The following is a 15,292-nucleotide window of genomic DNA, read 5'->3' as shown; positions in this document are numbered from 1 at the left end:
GTCTACCAGCCGTCTCCAAACACCTATCAAATGGACAGTAAAATTACAGGAACATATTTCTTCTCAGCAATACATAAATAAATATTTATTAGTGTTTTATAAAGTTATTATATTATTATTATTATTATTATTATTATTATTATTATTATATAATGTATTTCTTAACTGGAATTTACCCTGAAAAATGCCAATGCTCATATTACAAATGTTCTGAAATTTAAATAACTTAACATATGGCTTATAACAAGTTAAAAAAATATGATGCAGAAACCTAATAATTATTGATATCAACTAGACCTAGGGTGACATTACACAGCCCGACGTGGGCCGTGTAAATGGCCGCCGATAACAAGGACAGCTCGTTGATCGGCGCTCATTTGCTCCTTTCTCAAGAGCTATTATCAGTAATATATGGGGACCAGCGCTTGTTTCTCCGATCGCTCGTCCCCATACATTTCTATCATGTCGGCAGCGCACCCTGTGTTTACACAGGGAGATGTGCTGCCGACAATGATAAAGTTTTTTGGCATTTAAAACGATACAATCAGTGGATGAATGAGCATTTGCTCGTTCATCGGCTGATCGTTGCCCTGTTTACACAGGGCAATTATCTGGAACGAGCGTTCTGTGAACGCACGTTTGCCCGATAACTGGCCAGTGTAAAAGGGCCTTTACTTCTGTTGTCTTATTCTCACCCACGATGTTAAGGTCAGAAAGCATCAAAGCAAAGTATAGACATAACACATTTTATATGTATTTAGCATAGAGCCATGGAGCCTTGTTGATGATATCTTTCCTGAATATAGATTGTATTATAGTTATGCATAGGCTACCCCTACCCAAAGTATATAGTAACTAACTGAAAAGATAACATAGTGCTTGTTCAATGCCATGTTCTTTCTGTTTAACTTGGTATCACATAAAGGAGCAGCATGTAGTACTTAAAATGATGTAATTTTCCTCAATGGAGACATTCTTGGTGTGTTTACTGTGTGGTTGTTTGGTCATACTGAGCAGACAGCGTCGGGAATGTGTCTGCTAGTCACCTTGGATGCGTTATGTGACCACTGTTCTGTATACATGGATCTCAGCCAGTGTTATACATATGGGCAGATTTATGTTGCAATGTTATAAAATATAGGCCGTGCAACATTCTGCAATCTTTTTTTTTTTTAATTTGATGGCTGTATTGTCAGATGTTAACTATTTCATTTGTATTTGAATTGACATTATTATACAAATGCTAGATAGCCTGTCTAGCATTTGGATACAGCGCACAAAAGTTGAACATGTGGTTTAGATTACTACTGACTTGTAACACAGACTTATATTTTAGATTGAAATATACAACAAATGAAAATCATTTTGATATATACCACATGGATGTAGTCTGCCTCATGACTTGTATTATGCAGAAAAAGGATATGCAGCAAAACTTTAACAATGGAGATGTTTGGGTAAAACGTTGGTGGTCTGATTAAGGCATTATGTATTTTAGTGGGGTCATATTAAGAGGCTAATTTCTACCCTTCTGGCTTAATAATAAAATATTAAATACATCATTTTAGTGTAAATTATTAATAGGCCAACCGGAGATTGTGAATGATCAAATAGAAACTGAATTTAGAGGAGTTACACATTGTATTAATAAATCCCTGATCCAGAAGAATTAGTTGTTTGAAGACAATCTTAAAGTAAGCTCTGTCAAAAGCATCAAGGGAAACAGATATGTAGTATAGGCTCAAGGAGAACAATTACTTCTTCAGTTAGAAAAATTGTCATAACCGGCATAAAACCCTACATATCAACATTTGCATCCCCATTTTTGGGACACTTTCAGTCCCACCCCTAACTTAACCAGGCACACCCACAAACCCTCCAGTAACTCCCACTTTTATGTATATTTGCATAAGCTCCACCCACTTTGTGACCCTTTTGCGGGACAATCCAGCAAAAAATGCATTTTGTACATTAACAATGTTCACCAAAGCAATTCTGTGTTTGATTGAATCTTTTATGGAGCATTTAAGAAAGTGCAAGTTTGACAGCTATGAACAGAACCAGAGAAATATGATGTATATCTAATACCGTCAGTACATGATTTATGAGTTAGGAGTCCGTAGGCACAAATTGTGTATGTGCACCTACAACATTGACCCTCTACAGGGTACACAAGTCTCGAGTAGGTCTTACCTTAAGTCATATAGTGCCTACTGTGCCTATAGGTAAATCCAATCATTAATATAGTAAAACACTTTACAACTTGAACTATGTAATAGTAATTCATATAATGATATAAGCTAAAAGCTATGGAGGCATTTGCAAAAATGATTTTTCCATTGTATGTATTTAAAAAAAAAGATAAAACCTATTTGCGATTGGTTTTCATTAAACATTTGGGACCATTTGTCTTCTGCAGCTTGTATATCTTGCAATACAATACATGCTGCTTGATGCCGTTCGGTGCACATAGAGGGACTGGAGAACGATTCAGCAGAAAGTGTCAGAAAAAGCACTGAGCGGCATCCAGCAGCTTGTATCGTATTTTAAGACACACAAGCTGCAAAAGACAAACAGTCCAAAATGTTTAATCAAACCATTTGTAAATATGTTTTATTTAACAAAATACATACAATGCAATAAAAAAAAAATGCGACGGTTTCCATAGCCTTTAATAATTTAAATTGTCAAGATCAGTTACATCGCAGAAAATTCTCAGTGTGGGTACAGAAACTTATATATAGTGTATAACCAACACCAGAGCTCACTTTAAAAGGCTGATTCTAGTACGCCAGTTTCATTGTATGTTTACGCTATAAGTTGTACCAGTAAAGCGTATTCTGTAATGTTGTGCTGTAACCATATAAATGAATTACATCAGCTGACATTGCATCTGATAAGATGATCTGTGACAGAAACCGGAACCAATCCAGGAGACTGTGTACTGTATGGGAATTAGGAACAGGCATGGAACATACTCTTTTTTACGTCCAGATGTGTCGAGTTTTCTCCATTGTCGGGTTAGTCAGGAAACATGTCACTTTGGAATTATTCTTCTGCGGCTATTTTATTTTAAGCATTAGTCAGTATTATGTAAGTACTTTCATTTGATTTTAAAGGCTTACACTGGATATCTACTTTCATTAATATTGCTATAAATTCTTCTGCTCCCTTTTTATGAAACCCACATCTTGTATTCAAACCAGACAGACATTTACATTCAGAACCCTTGTAATGTCTAATGTAACTCAAAAACACAGGCCAAAGTTTTGATGTATGAGTTTCTGTATACTTTTGCTCAATTATAGGCTTTCACTTCTTTTTGACCGTGAATTGAATCTCCCCTCCATTTTGGATGAGGAATTGGAATTTCAAGACATTTCTGCCTATTGCCATGTGTACTTATCAGTAGATTCTGGTTTTATATAACTTATTCTATGGCAGGATTTTTTTAAATCCTGAAGTTTTGAAGTTTTTTAATTTTAATTCATTTATATTTAGAAACACAAACCAATTAGAAGTCCAAACAAGTTTTTATTCTTCCTACAACTTCCTGTCTCAGGGATCCAGGGAGGAGACATCCTTGTGATATAGTGAACGCCGACATTTCAGAACTTCAGAGGCTAAAGTATTTATAGAGGAGGTATACTTTCAGAATATGTTTGAAAATGAGCTGATTTAAAGTAAGTGATGTTTTTAATAACAGTCCCGGTGGTTTACAAACTTCTTCCATTTAAGAATGATGAAGGCCATGCTGTAGCAATTTTTTTGGTACCCTTCACCATATCTGTCTCGACACAATCCTGTCTTGGAGGTCTAGAAGCAATTCCTTTAACCTCGTAGCTTTGTTTTTACTTTGACATGCACATCATTTGTGGGACTGTGTATAAACCGGTGAACGTCTTTCCAAATCATGTCCAATTAAGTTATGGAAACATCTCAAAAATGATCAATGGAGACAGAATGCACCGGAACTCAACTTTGAATGTCATAGCAAAGAGTCTAAGTACTTACGTGAATGTGATATATCAGTTTTTTTATTTTTATTACATTTGATGACATTTCTACAAAACTGATTTTGTGTTGCCATCATGGGGTATTGTGTGTAGATTAATGAGAAAAAAATAATAATAAGGCTGTATGTAATGCAACTAAATAAATATGTAAAACATAAAACAGTCTGAATGCTTTCTAAATGTATTGTATGTTTTTACTTTTTGTATAATGGAACAAATAAAAAGAAAAACTAGTTAAATACATGCCATGCTTTGTATTTGATACTTACAGGTGACAGTGAACGTATTCCATGCACTGGAAGATGGAAACCGATCCCTATAGATTTTATAATTACCAATATATCCAACAGGTTTTTCCTAGAAAAATATAAGACACTTTTTAAATTTATCATGACAGGAATACACAGATCGACCTCATGCACCATGTGCGCAGTGCCTGTATGAAGGTACTGAGTCCCTAGAGCTATATGCTACAGAGCCGTAGATATTCCATGTGGCACTGAATGGTGCCTATATAGCATTGTGTTGCTGAGATATTTTACCAAATAACCTATGCAATAGAACTCCTCTGATTTGCCAATGCGTCTCAACACATTTATTAAACGAGACATTGACCTAAAGACTTTTTTGTATAAGTGCTCATACTTAAAGGGAATCTAACACCAGGAGAATCACCATTTTTAGGACACCTGGACACTTTTGAATTTCTTTCTTTTGGGACGGTGTGACGTAATTTCTAGAATCACAGTAGAGAGCAGTGTTCAATTTATCATATAAAAACATACAGACTCAGAAGACGCTTATGTGAATGCCCCCCCCCCCCCCGTGTAGAGCATGTGCCAGTTCAAATTAATAAGTTTTTGCATGGCACCCCACTTTATTCTTCAGACAGTATTGATAAATCTACATTGTGTATCATGGAATAAACAGGTTCAATGGATGTCATGCCTATTGTTTCATGTTGTCTTATGCCAACAGTTGTACTTATTTTGACTAAACCATGTCAAACTTCAGTAAGATCAGGAGCAGTTGCTTGAGATGAAGTACTCTGTGGGGATTCTACCATTCTAACATTCTGATGGGTTATCAATTCTAACTTAGCCTACCCCAACCCTAATTTCACATTCCTGTGAAATCATTTACTTATTGAATAAAATAAGACCATTGACACAAAATAATGAAAAATAAGTACTTTAGATCAGTGGTCCCCAATCACTGGGCCATGGAGCAATACCAGGCCGTGAATCATTTGGTACCGGGCTGCAGGCGGATACGCAAATTCTGGGTAAAAAACTCAGCAAACTGTGGTGCAGTTTTTCGCCCGGAATGTCCGCTGCAGAAAACTGCAGCACTTAGCAGGCCGGCCTCCTGGAATGCCGATTCGCTGCAGCGGCAGTCGCATGGAATGAAACGTCATCCCAGGAGACCATCCCTCTGATGTTATCCAGGCCGGCCACCTGGGATGACGTTTCATCCTTTCATCCCATGTGACACCCGCTAAAGCCTGTGATTGGTTTCAGTGGTCACATGAGATGAAACGTCATCCCAGGAGGCCGGCCTGGATGAAGAAACACAGACTTCTGGGTAAGTGGAAGATGTTTTTTTTTTAGTTGCGTTTTTTTCTCTGTGATTCTGCTGCAATAAACGCAACAACTGAATTAAATGGGGAAAACGCACAGCAAAAAAGCAGCGTTTACGCAAATACAATTAACATGCTGTGGAATAAAACTCTGCACCGCATAATCAAGTAAACGCCCGCTAAAAATCTGGGGGCTGAAAACCTCCAATACCTACCCACTGATTTCAATGGGAAAAACGGGATTCCGTAACCCACGGGGCGTTTTTTACACGGCCGTATTTAAAAGCGGCCACGTAAAAAAAACGCCTCGTTAAATGAAGTGCATGTCACTTCTTGAGCCATTTTTGGAGCCATTTTTCATTGCCTCAATAGAAAAATAGCTCCAAAAACGGCCGTAAAAAATGCAAGTTGCTTAAAAAACGGCTGAGAATCAGAGGCTGTTTTCCCTTGAAAATAGCTCTGTATTTTCAGCCGTTTTTTGTTAAGCGTGTGAACATAGCCCTAGAGTAAATGTTTGACACTATGTGCACAGATTCCATACATACTGTTATGTTTATAATTATGTGATATAATTATTATTATCATTTCGTTTTCCATTTTTTTCTCTCTATAAATGCAAGTAAAGGTTAAGATTGTAGTATCTTCTAACAATTAAGTATTTTTTAGCTTTTTTACAATTACCATAACTTTAAAGCCCACTATGACGATTGACATAAACATAAGTCCATTTTACCCTTTAACAGAAATCTGATTTGTGTTACCTCTTCAGCACTTTTTGTATAATCTGCAGATGATCCGAGTTGAGCCATTGTACCCCACCTACGACAAGTATGGTCTGATTTGTGTTCTGAAGAGGACGTGATCTATAGATAAGAATAAAAGTCAGTTACTTTTAGTGCAGTATACAGTGAATGCCATCAACTTACAATTGGTGTATGGATAGATTATTTTATTGACTATTGTTGATGGTAACCTCGACATTTCTGGCTGTGTATTCTAGTATGATAATACTCATATTGTCTCCTTATATTTTATTACATTGCTTTGCTTGTGAAAAACATTTGAATAGAAAAAAAAATAAAGAAATGAAGGTTGGTTAATGGGGATTCCTGTTTATATGTAAATAAAGTTTTTAATAATTGTATAATGATAACTTTATATTCTTTGTGTCACCATTTTATATTGTAATAGTTTTGGAATATATATTATGATATGACGTCATAAAGTGGATTCTGTGCAGTATACACAATGGTTTTGTGGTTAACACTGTTGCCTTGCAGAACTGGGTTTCTGGGTTTTAATCCGACAAAGGACAACATCTGCATGAAGTTGTATGTTTTCCTCGGGTTTACTCTGGTTACCCTGGTTTCCAACACTCCAAAAACATTTGGGAAATTGTATTGCGGTGTCTGGGTCTAGAAAGTGTTGAAAAATTCACAAAACTCTGGTGCAGTTTGGCGCAATTTTGATGTTTGCATCTCACTAGACACTTTCTAAAAGTTTTCAGAAAAGGGGTGTTGCTTACCTAGGAAAGGGTGGGGTTTGCCAGAAAGGGGCGTAACTTAATGTGTGAGAATGTACACCGAAAATGATCCAACAAACTGCCACGAAATTCGGCCACAAAATAAGCCAAATAAAAAGTAATATAAGGAAGAGAAATGTGTCTAACAGGTCATGCAAGATGCGCCAAAATTATAATGCAATATGAACCACTGTGATAAATTTGGGGCATTCTGCGACTGCCTGTTCTAAGTTTATGCTGTCTAACTTTTAGATAGTATTAGTAAATTTGGGCCACTGTGTGTGTATATGAGATAGGGAATTTATATTGTGAGCTTTGTTGGGGACAGAGACTGAAAATATCTGTAAAGCGCTGCAGAATATGTTGGCGCTATATAGGCAACATTAAATAAATAAATACTATCCTTTATAAAATGTGATCCTTTAAAGTCTCTACCTTTCAATGAGCTGTACCAGTGCTTCTCCAAAGGTGGGTCGTTTTCTAATGTCAATCCAAAACTGTGGATAGTAGCAGTAACTAATACTGGTCTTTCCACTATTTATGTTACTATAAAGTTTCATGTCATGAGTCTTCTCCCACTCTTGTAGGCTTCCATTTACTCTCTCCATCAGATAATTCATCATTCCTCGGTTTGTGGAATCTCCAATAAATATTATCTGGTAATTAAAAAACAGCAGTATGTGTCATTAACCATGATTTGCCACAATGTATTTATAACTGCACAGGCAGAGTAAGTTATACATAAGTAATGTAGATGCATTAGGCCACTCTGTTAGGTTATGTGCACACACAAAATAAAAAACGTCTGAAAATACAGAGCTGGTTCCAAGGGAAAACAACTCCTGATTTTCAGACGTTTTTTAATCATACTCGCGTTTTTAGCTGCGTTTTTTACGGCCGTTTTTGTTTGTTTTTTTTCTTTAGAGTCTATAAAAAACATTCTCAAAAAACAGCTGAAGAAGTTACATGCACTTCTTTTTCGCGGCCGTCGGAACAGAACGCCATTTTTCCCATTGAAATCAACGGGCAGATGTTTGGAGGCGTTCTGCTTCCGATTTTTCAGCCATTTGTCGGGATGTTTACGGCCCGAAAAACTATTGAAAACACACTGTGTGAACATAACGTTTCTCAGAGAAGTGGATCCTCTACGCTGGATTCGGTTTTATGCTGACGCGTTTGAACGTTTGTCGGGTGATCGCTGTCCTGTTTACATGGGCCAATAATCGGGAATGAGTATTCGTAGGAATGCTCATTCAGATGATTATTGGCTGTGTAATGGGACCTTAAGGTTTTATCAATGCTTATTCACTGAATATGGAAAAAAAACCTGTACGTTTCTAGGGACGTTGCCATTTTTCTTAAACTAAAGTGGCATTTTGTGGCTTTAGTGGCAGTTTTTCTCCACTAACCGAAAGGGGATACCACAACTGTGTCAAAACTGCACCAAAAACAAATAACTGTGACAAAACCACATATGCGTGAATGAAGCCTTACAATCCTTATAATGTAATGGTTTGAAGCCAAAGAAATGTGTATGTGAGTATACCGTAGATATACACTACCGTTCAAAAGTTTAGGATCACTTAGAAATTTCCTTATTTTTGAAAGAAAAGCACAGTTTTTTTCAATGAAGATAACATTAAATTAATTAGAAATACACTCTATACATTGTTAATGTGCTAAATGACTATTCTAGCTGCAAACGTCTGGTTTTTAATGCAATATCTACATAGGTGTATAGAGGCCCATTTCCAGCAACCATCACTCCAGTGTTCTAATTGTACATTGTGTTTGCTAACTGTGTTAGAAGGCTAATGGATGATTAGAAAACACTTGAAAACCCTTGTGCAATTATGTTACCACCGCTGTAAACAGTTTTGCTGTTTAGAGGAGCTATAAAACTGACCTTCCTTTGAGCTAGTTGAGAATCTGGAGCATTACATTTGTGGGTTCGATTAAACTCTCAAAATGGCTAGAAAAAGAGAGCTTTCATGTGAAACTCGACAGTCTATTCTTGTTCTTAGAAATGAAGGCTATTCCATGCGAGAAATTGCCAAGAAACTGAAGATTTCTACAACGGTGTGTACTACTGCCTTCAGAGGACAGAACAAACAGGCTCTAACCAGAGTAGAAAGAGAAGTGGGAGGCTCCGCTGCACAACTGAACAACAAGACAAGTACATTAGAATCTCTCGTTTGAGAAATAGACGCCTCACAGGTCCTCAACTGGCAGCTTCATTAAATAGTACCCGCAAAACGCCAGTGTCAACGTCTACAGTGAAGAGGCGACTCCGGGAATCGAAGTTTGAGGTGTTTGCATCACACAGAAGAACATTTGTGAGACGCAGAACAACTGAAAAGATGCTGGAAGAGTGCCTGACACCATCTGTCAAGCATGGTGGAGGTAATGTGATGGTCTGGGGTTGCTTTGGTGCTGGTAAAGTGGAAGATTTGTACAAGGTAAAAGGGATTTTGAATAAGGAAGGCTATCACTCCATTTTGCAACGCCATGCCATACCCTGTGGACAGCGCTTGTTTGGAGCTAATTTCATCCTACAACAGGACAATGACCCCAAGCACACCTCCAAATTATGCAAGAACTATTTAGGGAAGAAGCAGGCAGCTGGTATTCTATCTGTAATGGAGTGACCAGCGCAGTCACCAGATCTCAACCCCATAGAGCTGTTGTGGGAGCAGCTTGACCGTATGGTACGCAGGAAGTGCCCATCAAGCCAATCCAACTTGTGGGAGGGGCTTCTGCAAGCATGGGGTGAAATTTCTCCCGATTACCTCAGCAAATTAACAGTTAGAATGCCAAAGGTCTGCAATGCTGTAATTGCTGCAAATGGAGCATTCTTTCACGAAAGCAAATTTTGAAGGAGAAAATTATTATTTGAAATAAAAATCATTATTTCTAACCTTGTCAATGTCTTGACTATATTTTCTAGTCATTTTGCAACTCATTTGATAAATATAAGTGTGAGTTTTCATGGAAAACACAAAATTGTCTGGGTGACCCCAAACTTTTGAACGGTTGTATGTATATCTATCTATCTATCTATCTATCTATCTATCTATCTATCTATCTATCTATCTATCTATCTATCCATCCATCCATCTATCTACTGCATTCACAAAGTATTCAGGCCCCTTCACTTTTGTTACGCTTTCCACATTTTATTACATTACATCCTTATTCTATAATGGTTATTACATTTTCTTTCTAATACCCCATAATGACAAAGTGAAATCATCTGTGTAGAAAAAATTATTAGAAATAAAAAACTGAAATATCACCTGGTGATCGGGCCAGAGAAAGTGTTGTTACACGAAACTGGCTGTTGCCCACTGGGATCATACTCCCTTACCCCTTGTCTATGGACATTTATGAGCAGATAGTGAGTTGCCGCTTTTTCTTTTCCATTCATCTTTGGATTGATGGTCACTGTTAAAGGGGGTGGGGTAATAACGGGATTCACTGGTTAGTGTCACCCACTATTACTACCTCCTTTATAATCAGAGTCACTAGGGTTATGCCTAGTTACCCTACCTTTTCCTTATACTAACGTCGATCTAATTGCTTTTGCTGCTACTCATGGGAATAAGACCGTATAGTAAATAAAGATAATATTTATTAACATACAGTAATCACTCATATATAAAATACAGTAACTAATCACAGTACAGTATAAACATGGTATCACAATCCTAATTATACGGCCACCCACTTACCTAAACATACAAATGAATACAGTTACGTTACAACACAATACACATAAGTTACTTGTAATTCTCACACGCTCACTATCTCTGTCCCACTCCCTCCTAATATAACTTTCCCTATACACTAAGCATTAATACGGGATAAGGAGGAACAAGGGGAATGGGTTTCTGTGTACCTGGGGATGTGCAGGTCAAGGGTCACTGCAGGGTACTTAGGGCAGCAAGGGTAAACAGGGTTCAGCAAGGGGTTAACTCAGGGAACTTCAGGGACAGCAGGGGCACCAAGGGTTACTCAGGGAAGCAAGGGTTACTCAGGGAGAGTGGGGGTTAACTCAGGGACTCAGGGAAGCAAGGGTTAACTTAGGGGCAGCAAGGATTACTCAGGGATAGGGCAAGCAAGGGTTAACAGGGAATGACAAGGAGAGTTTAAAGTGTAGCCATAGCTACACTGATACTTAGCGTGTCGTTGGTGGAACATGGGAGCAGAGGCAGGAGCCGTAGCAGGTTGTTGGAGGTGTCGTGGCCGGACCCAGCTAGCTCCAGCTAGATTCAGCTACTGAGCGTACCGACGCAGGGCTATTTAACCCTGCCGGTACGCTCGCAGTGGGGGACGAGTGGCGCTCGCCCCGGCTAGCATGGGCTAGCATGGGTTGGCATGGTGATAATGTATCCCGCACTCGCGTGTAATACCGCGCGCTCGGGAGATTTGAAATGGAGTCAGGAGATCTTACTATCTCCTGTCTCCATCGTTTCCAAACAAAGCAGGGCAATGCTAATTGTCCTGCTTTGTTTTATAACCATATTCATGACCAGGGCTGTCGTTGTTACAGCCCTGGCTCATGATACATTATATGTATTACATATACACATACATATTATATATGTATATATATATATATATATATATATATATATACACAAACAGGGACACTTCCCTTTACAGTCACCTTCACATAAGTATACAGACCCTTTGCTATAACACTCAAAGTTGAGCTTGAGTGCATCCTGTTTCCACTGATCAGCCTTGAGATGTTTCTACAACTTAACTAGAGTTTACCTCTGGTAAATTCAATTAATTGGGCATGATTTGGAAAGGCCCTCAAGTTTATATAAGGTCCCACATTTGACAGTTCATGTCAGAGAAAAAACAAAGCCATTTAGTCAAAGAAACTACCTGTAGATCTTTGAGACAGGATTGTGTCATGGTACAGATCTGGAGAAGGGTATAAAAAATTGCTGCAGCAGTGAAGGTTTCGTAGAACACAGTAGCCTTCATCATTTGTAAATGGAAGAAGTTTGCACCTTATGAACTAGGCAAATTTTTTCAAATCGGACATGTGTCACTTTAAGTGGTAATAACTATGGAATGCTTTTATTTTTTTAAGCCATTCAGAGATTGCTTTCTTGTGACACATTGTACTTTAAGTTAGTGTTAAAATTTGTTTGATACATTTAGTGTAAGGCTGGGTACACACAACCTATTTTCAGGCGTTAACGAGGCGTATTATGCCTCGTTTTACGCCTGAAAATAGGGCTACAATACGTCGGCAAACATCTGCCCATTCATTTGAATGGGTTTGCCGACGTATTGTGCAGACGACCTGTAATTTACGCGTCGTCGTTTGACAGCTGTCAAACGACGACGCGTAAATGGACTGCCTCGGCAAAGAATTGCAGGGAACTTCTTTGCCACGTAATTTGAGCTGTTCTTCATTGAACTCTATGTAGCACAGCTCAAGATTTACGAGCATCTCAGACGGCTCGCAAAATGCGAGGAGGAGCATTTACGTGTGAAACGAGGCAGCTGTTAACAGTCTGTCTTTTCACACGTAAATGCCTCTCATCGTGTGAACATACCCTTAATTTGTGAAAAACACCACAATTTAGAGAAAATTTGCAAAAATGTGCATTTTTATAGATTTAAATGTATATTCTTGTAAGACAGATAGTAAAACCATACAAATTAGTTGCTTGTTACCATTTCCTATATGTCTACTTTATGGTTGGCATTGTTTTTTGAACATCCTTTTATTTTTCTAGGACGTTACAAGGCTTAGAACTTCAGCAGCAATTTCTCACATTTTCAAAAAAATGTCAAAAGCCTTTTTCTTAGGGACCAGGTCAGTTCTGAAGTAGTTTTGAGGGCCCTATATATTAGAAACACCCTGTAAATCACCCCATTTTATAAACAGCACCCTTCAAAGTATTAAAAATAGCATTTAGAAAGTTTTTTTTTTTACCCTTTAAGCGTTTCATAGGAACTAAAGCAAAGTGGAGGTGAAATTTACAAATTAATTTTTTTTTTGCAGAAAATACGTTTTCATCCATTATTTTTTGTAAGACAGAAAGTTATACCAGAGAAATGCAAGTCAATATTTATTTCCCAGATTCAGCAGTATTTATAAATGTCTCATATTTGGCCCTAGTGTGTTACTGGACTGAAACACCGGGTCCAAAAGGAGCACGGATTGGATTTTGGGGCCTCCTTTTTATTAGAATATATTTTAGGCCCCATAAAAGTTTTTGTAGGGGTCTCGTCAGTGACGTAACTATAGCAATTGCGACCGGGATCTGAAGAAAGGGGGGCTCGCGCCGCCCCCCCCTGCACCATATCTATAAAAAGTTCCTATAGTAACTGGGGCATATGTAATAAACTACATGGCCCCTGTTACTATAGTAACTGACAGTACTTTCCCTCCTCATTACGGAGCGCAGCGGTGGTCCTGACATCACAATGCTATGAGAAGCGCATGATGTCACCACTCTGTGCGCTGCGAACAAATATCCCGACGCTGGATGGAGTCAGGACCTCCGCCGCGGCCGAAGAGGAGGGTAAGTTTATTATTACTGTCTGCTGAAGCTGATAGATTGGGGGCTGACTCCTGTGACCCCCACCAATCAGCTGTTTTGAAGGAGCCGCACCGCTCGTACCTACTTCCCCTTCATTCTAGACACTTGCTCACACTGTGAATTGCCGACGCGGACGTGTTGGCGATTCACAGTGTGAGCAAGTAAGGGAAATGAAGGGGACAGTATCACACATGGGCCCTGTATCTAAGCCTACCACATGGGAGGCTTAGATACAAGGCTCCAGCAGACAGTAATCTTATACTGTATACGATTACTGTCTGCTGGACCCTGTATGTAAGCCTACCGTGTGGTAGGCTTTGATATAGGATCCAACAGACAGTATCACACATGGGCCCTGTGTCTAAGCCTACCACATAACCACATGTGTTACTAGTGTGTTTTTTTTATGTGTTTGTGTTTTTTTTTACAGATTCCGTCATTGGACTACGTTGGATTCGAGGACTACTTCGATAATGGCTTTTTTTATTATCAATAAAATGTTTAACGAGGGTCTTTCTTGTGTTTTTTTTATTTTATTTCAATAAATAATAATAGGATGTCTGTATTTTTTAAAATCTTTATTACTACCGCCTTAGTAATGGCCGCTGGCTGGTTGACAGCGTCCATTACTAAGGCGGGGCTTAGTGTTAGCCAGTGCAAACACTAACCCCCCCATTATTACCCCAGTACCCACCGCCACCTGGGGTGCTGGGAAGAGCCGGGTACGATCCACTACCCGACCATCTGTAGTGACGGTCCTGACCTGGAGCGGCCGCAGGCTGGTATTATTAGGCTGAGAAAGGCCAAACACAGTGGTCCTTCATTCCCTGGTAATGCTAGGCTGCGGCTGCTGTGTTGTATCTGTCTGGTTATGAAAAATGGGGGGGGACCCCACGTCATTTAAAAAAAAATTCTAATAATAATTGGAAAGAACGATGTGAGGTTTCCCCATTTTTCATAACCAGCCAGATACAACACATCAGCAGCAGCAGCAGCAGCAGCAGCAGGCTAGCATTACCTGACCATCACTACTGGATTGTACACGGCTCTTCCCGGTACCCCTGGTGGCGGTGGGTACCGGGGTAATAATGGGGGTTAGTGTTAGGGCTTTACCGACTAATATTAAGCCCCGTCTTAGTAATGGACGCTGTCAATCAGCCAGCGGCCTTTACTAAGGAGGTAGCAATAAAATGTTTTCAAAAAACTATAAGGACATAGAAAAAATATTTTATTGAAATTAAAAAAAAACACACAACCCTCGTTAATTATTTTATTGAGAATAAAAAAAACTGTGTCATCAAAGTAGTCCTCGAATCCGAAGTAGTCCAACATCAGAACCTGTAAAAAACACAAACACAAAAAAAAAAAATAGTAACACATAAAAAGCAAAGCAATTATTATACTTACCTTCCCTGGGTCCAGCGCTGGAGCCGCAATGTCAGCGACCTGGGCCCTATATCTAATCCTATCATATGTGATACTGTCTGGTTAGCCAATGTATCTAATCCTATCCATAGCTATAGTGTCTTAGTGCTATAGATATGCTGTCTCCTATATACACATATACACACACACGCACACACTTTTTTTTTGGGGGGGAAAC

At 38.8% G+C, this 15,292-nt stretch overlaps 1 protein-coding gene across 1 annotated transcript in view; it reads right to left on the bottom strand.

Moving 5' to 3' along the window:
* The window catches only part of CPED1 (cadherin like and PC-esterase domain containing 1), a 328,476-nt gene that overhangs the window by 13,060 nt on the left and 300,124 nt on the right, over positions 1-15,292 (bottom strand). The window contains exons 18-20 of the mRNA XM_075857143.1: positions 7,553-7,773; positions 6,357-6,458; positions 4,286-4,373 (exon numbers count right to left, since the gene is read on the bottom strand). Of these exons, the coding sequence (XP_075713258.1) occupies positions 4,286-4,373; positions 6,357-6,458; positions 7,553-7,773 (411 nt within the window). The remainder of the gene's footprint in view (positions 1-4,285; positions 4,374-6,356; positions 6,459-7,552; positions 7,774-15,292) is intronic.

Source organism: Rhinoderma darwinii, chromosome 3 (assembly GCF_050947455.1).
Source record: "Rhinoderma darwinii isolate aRhiDar2 chromosome 3, aRhiDar2.hap1, whole genome shotgun sequence".
Lineage (NCBI taxonomy): Eukaryota > Metazoa > Chordata > Amphibia > Anura > Rhinodermatidae > Rhinoderma > Rhinoderma darwinii.
Note: the sequence above shows the minus strand (reverse complement) of the source record. Positions and strands in the feature narration are given on the sequence as shown.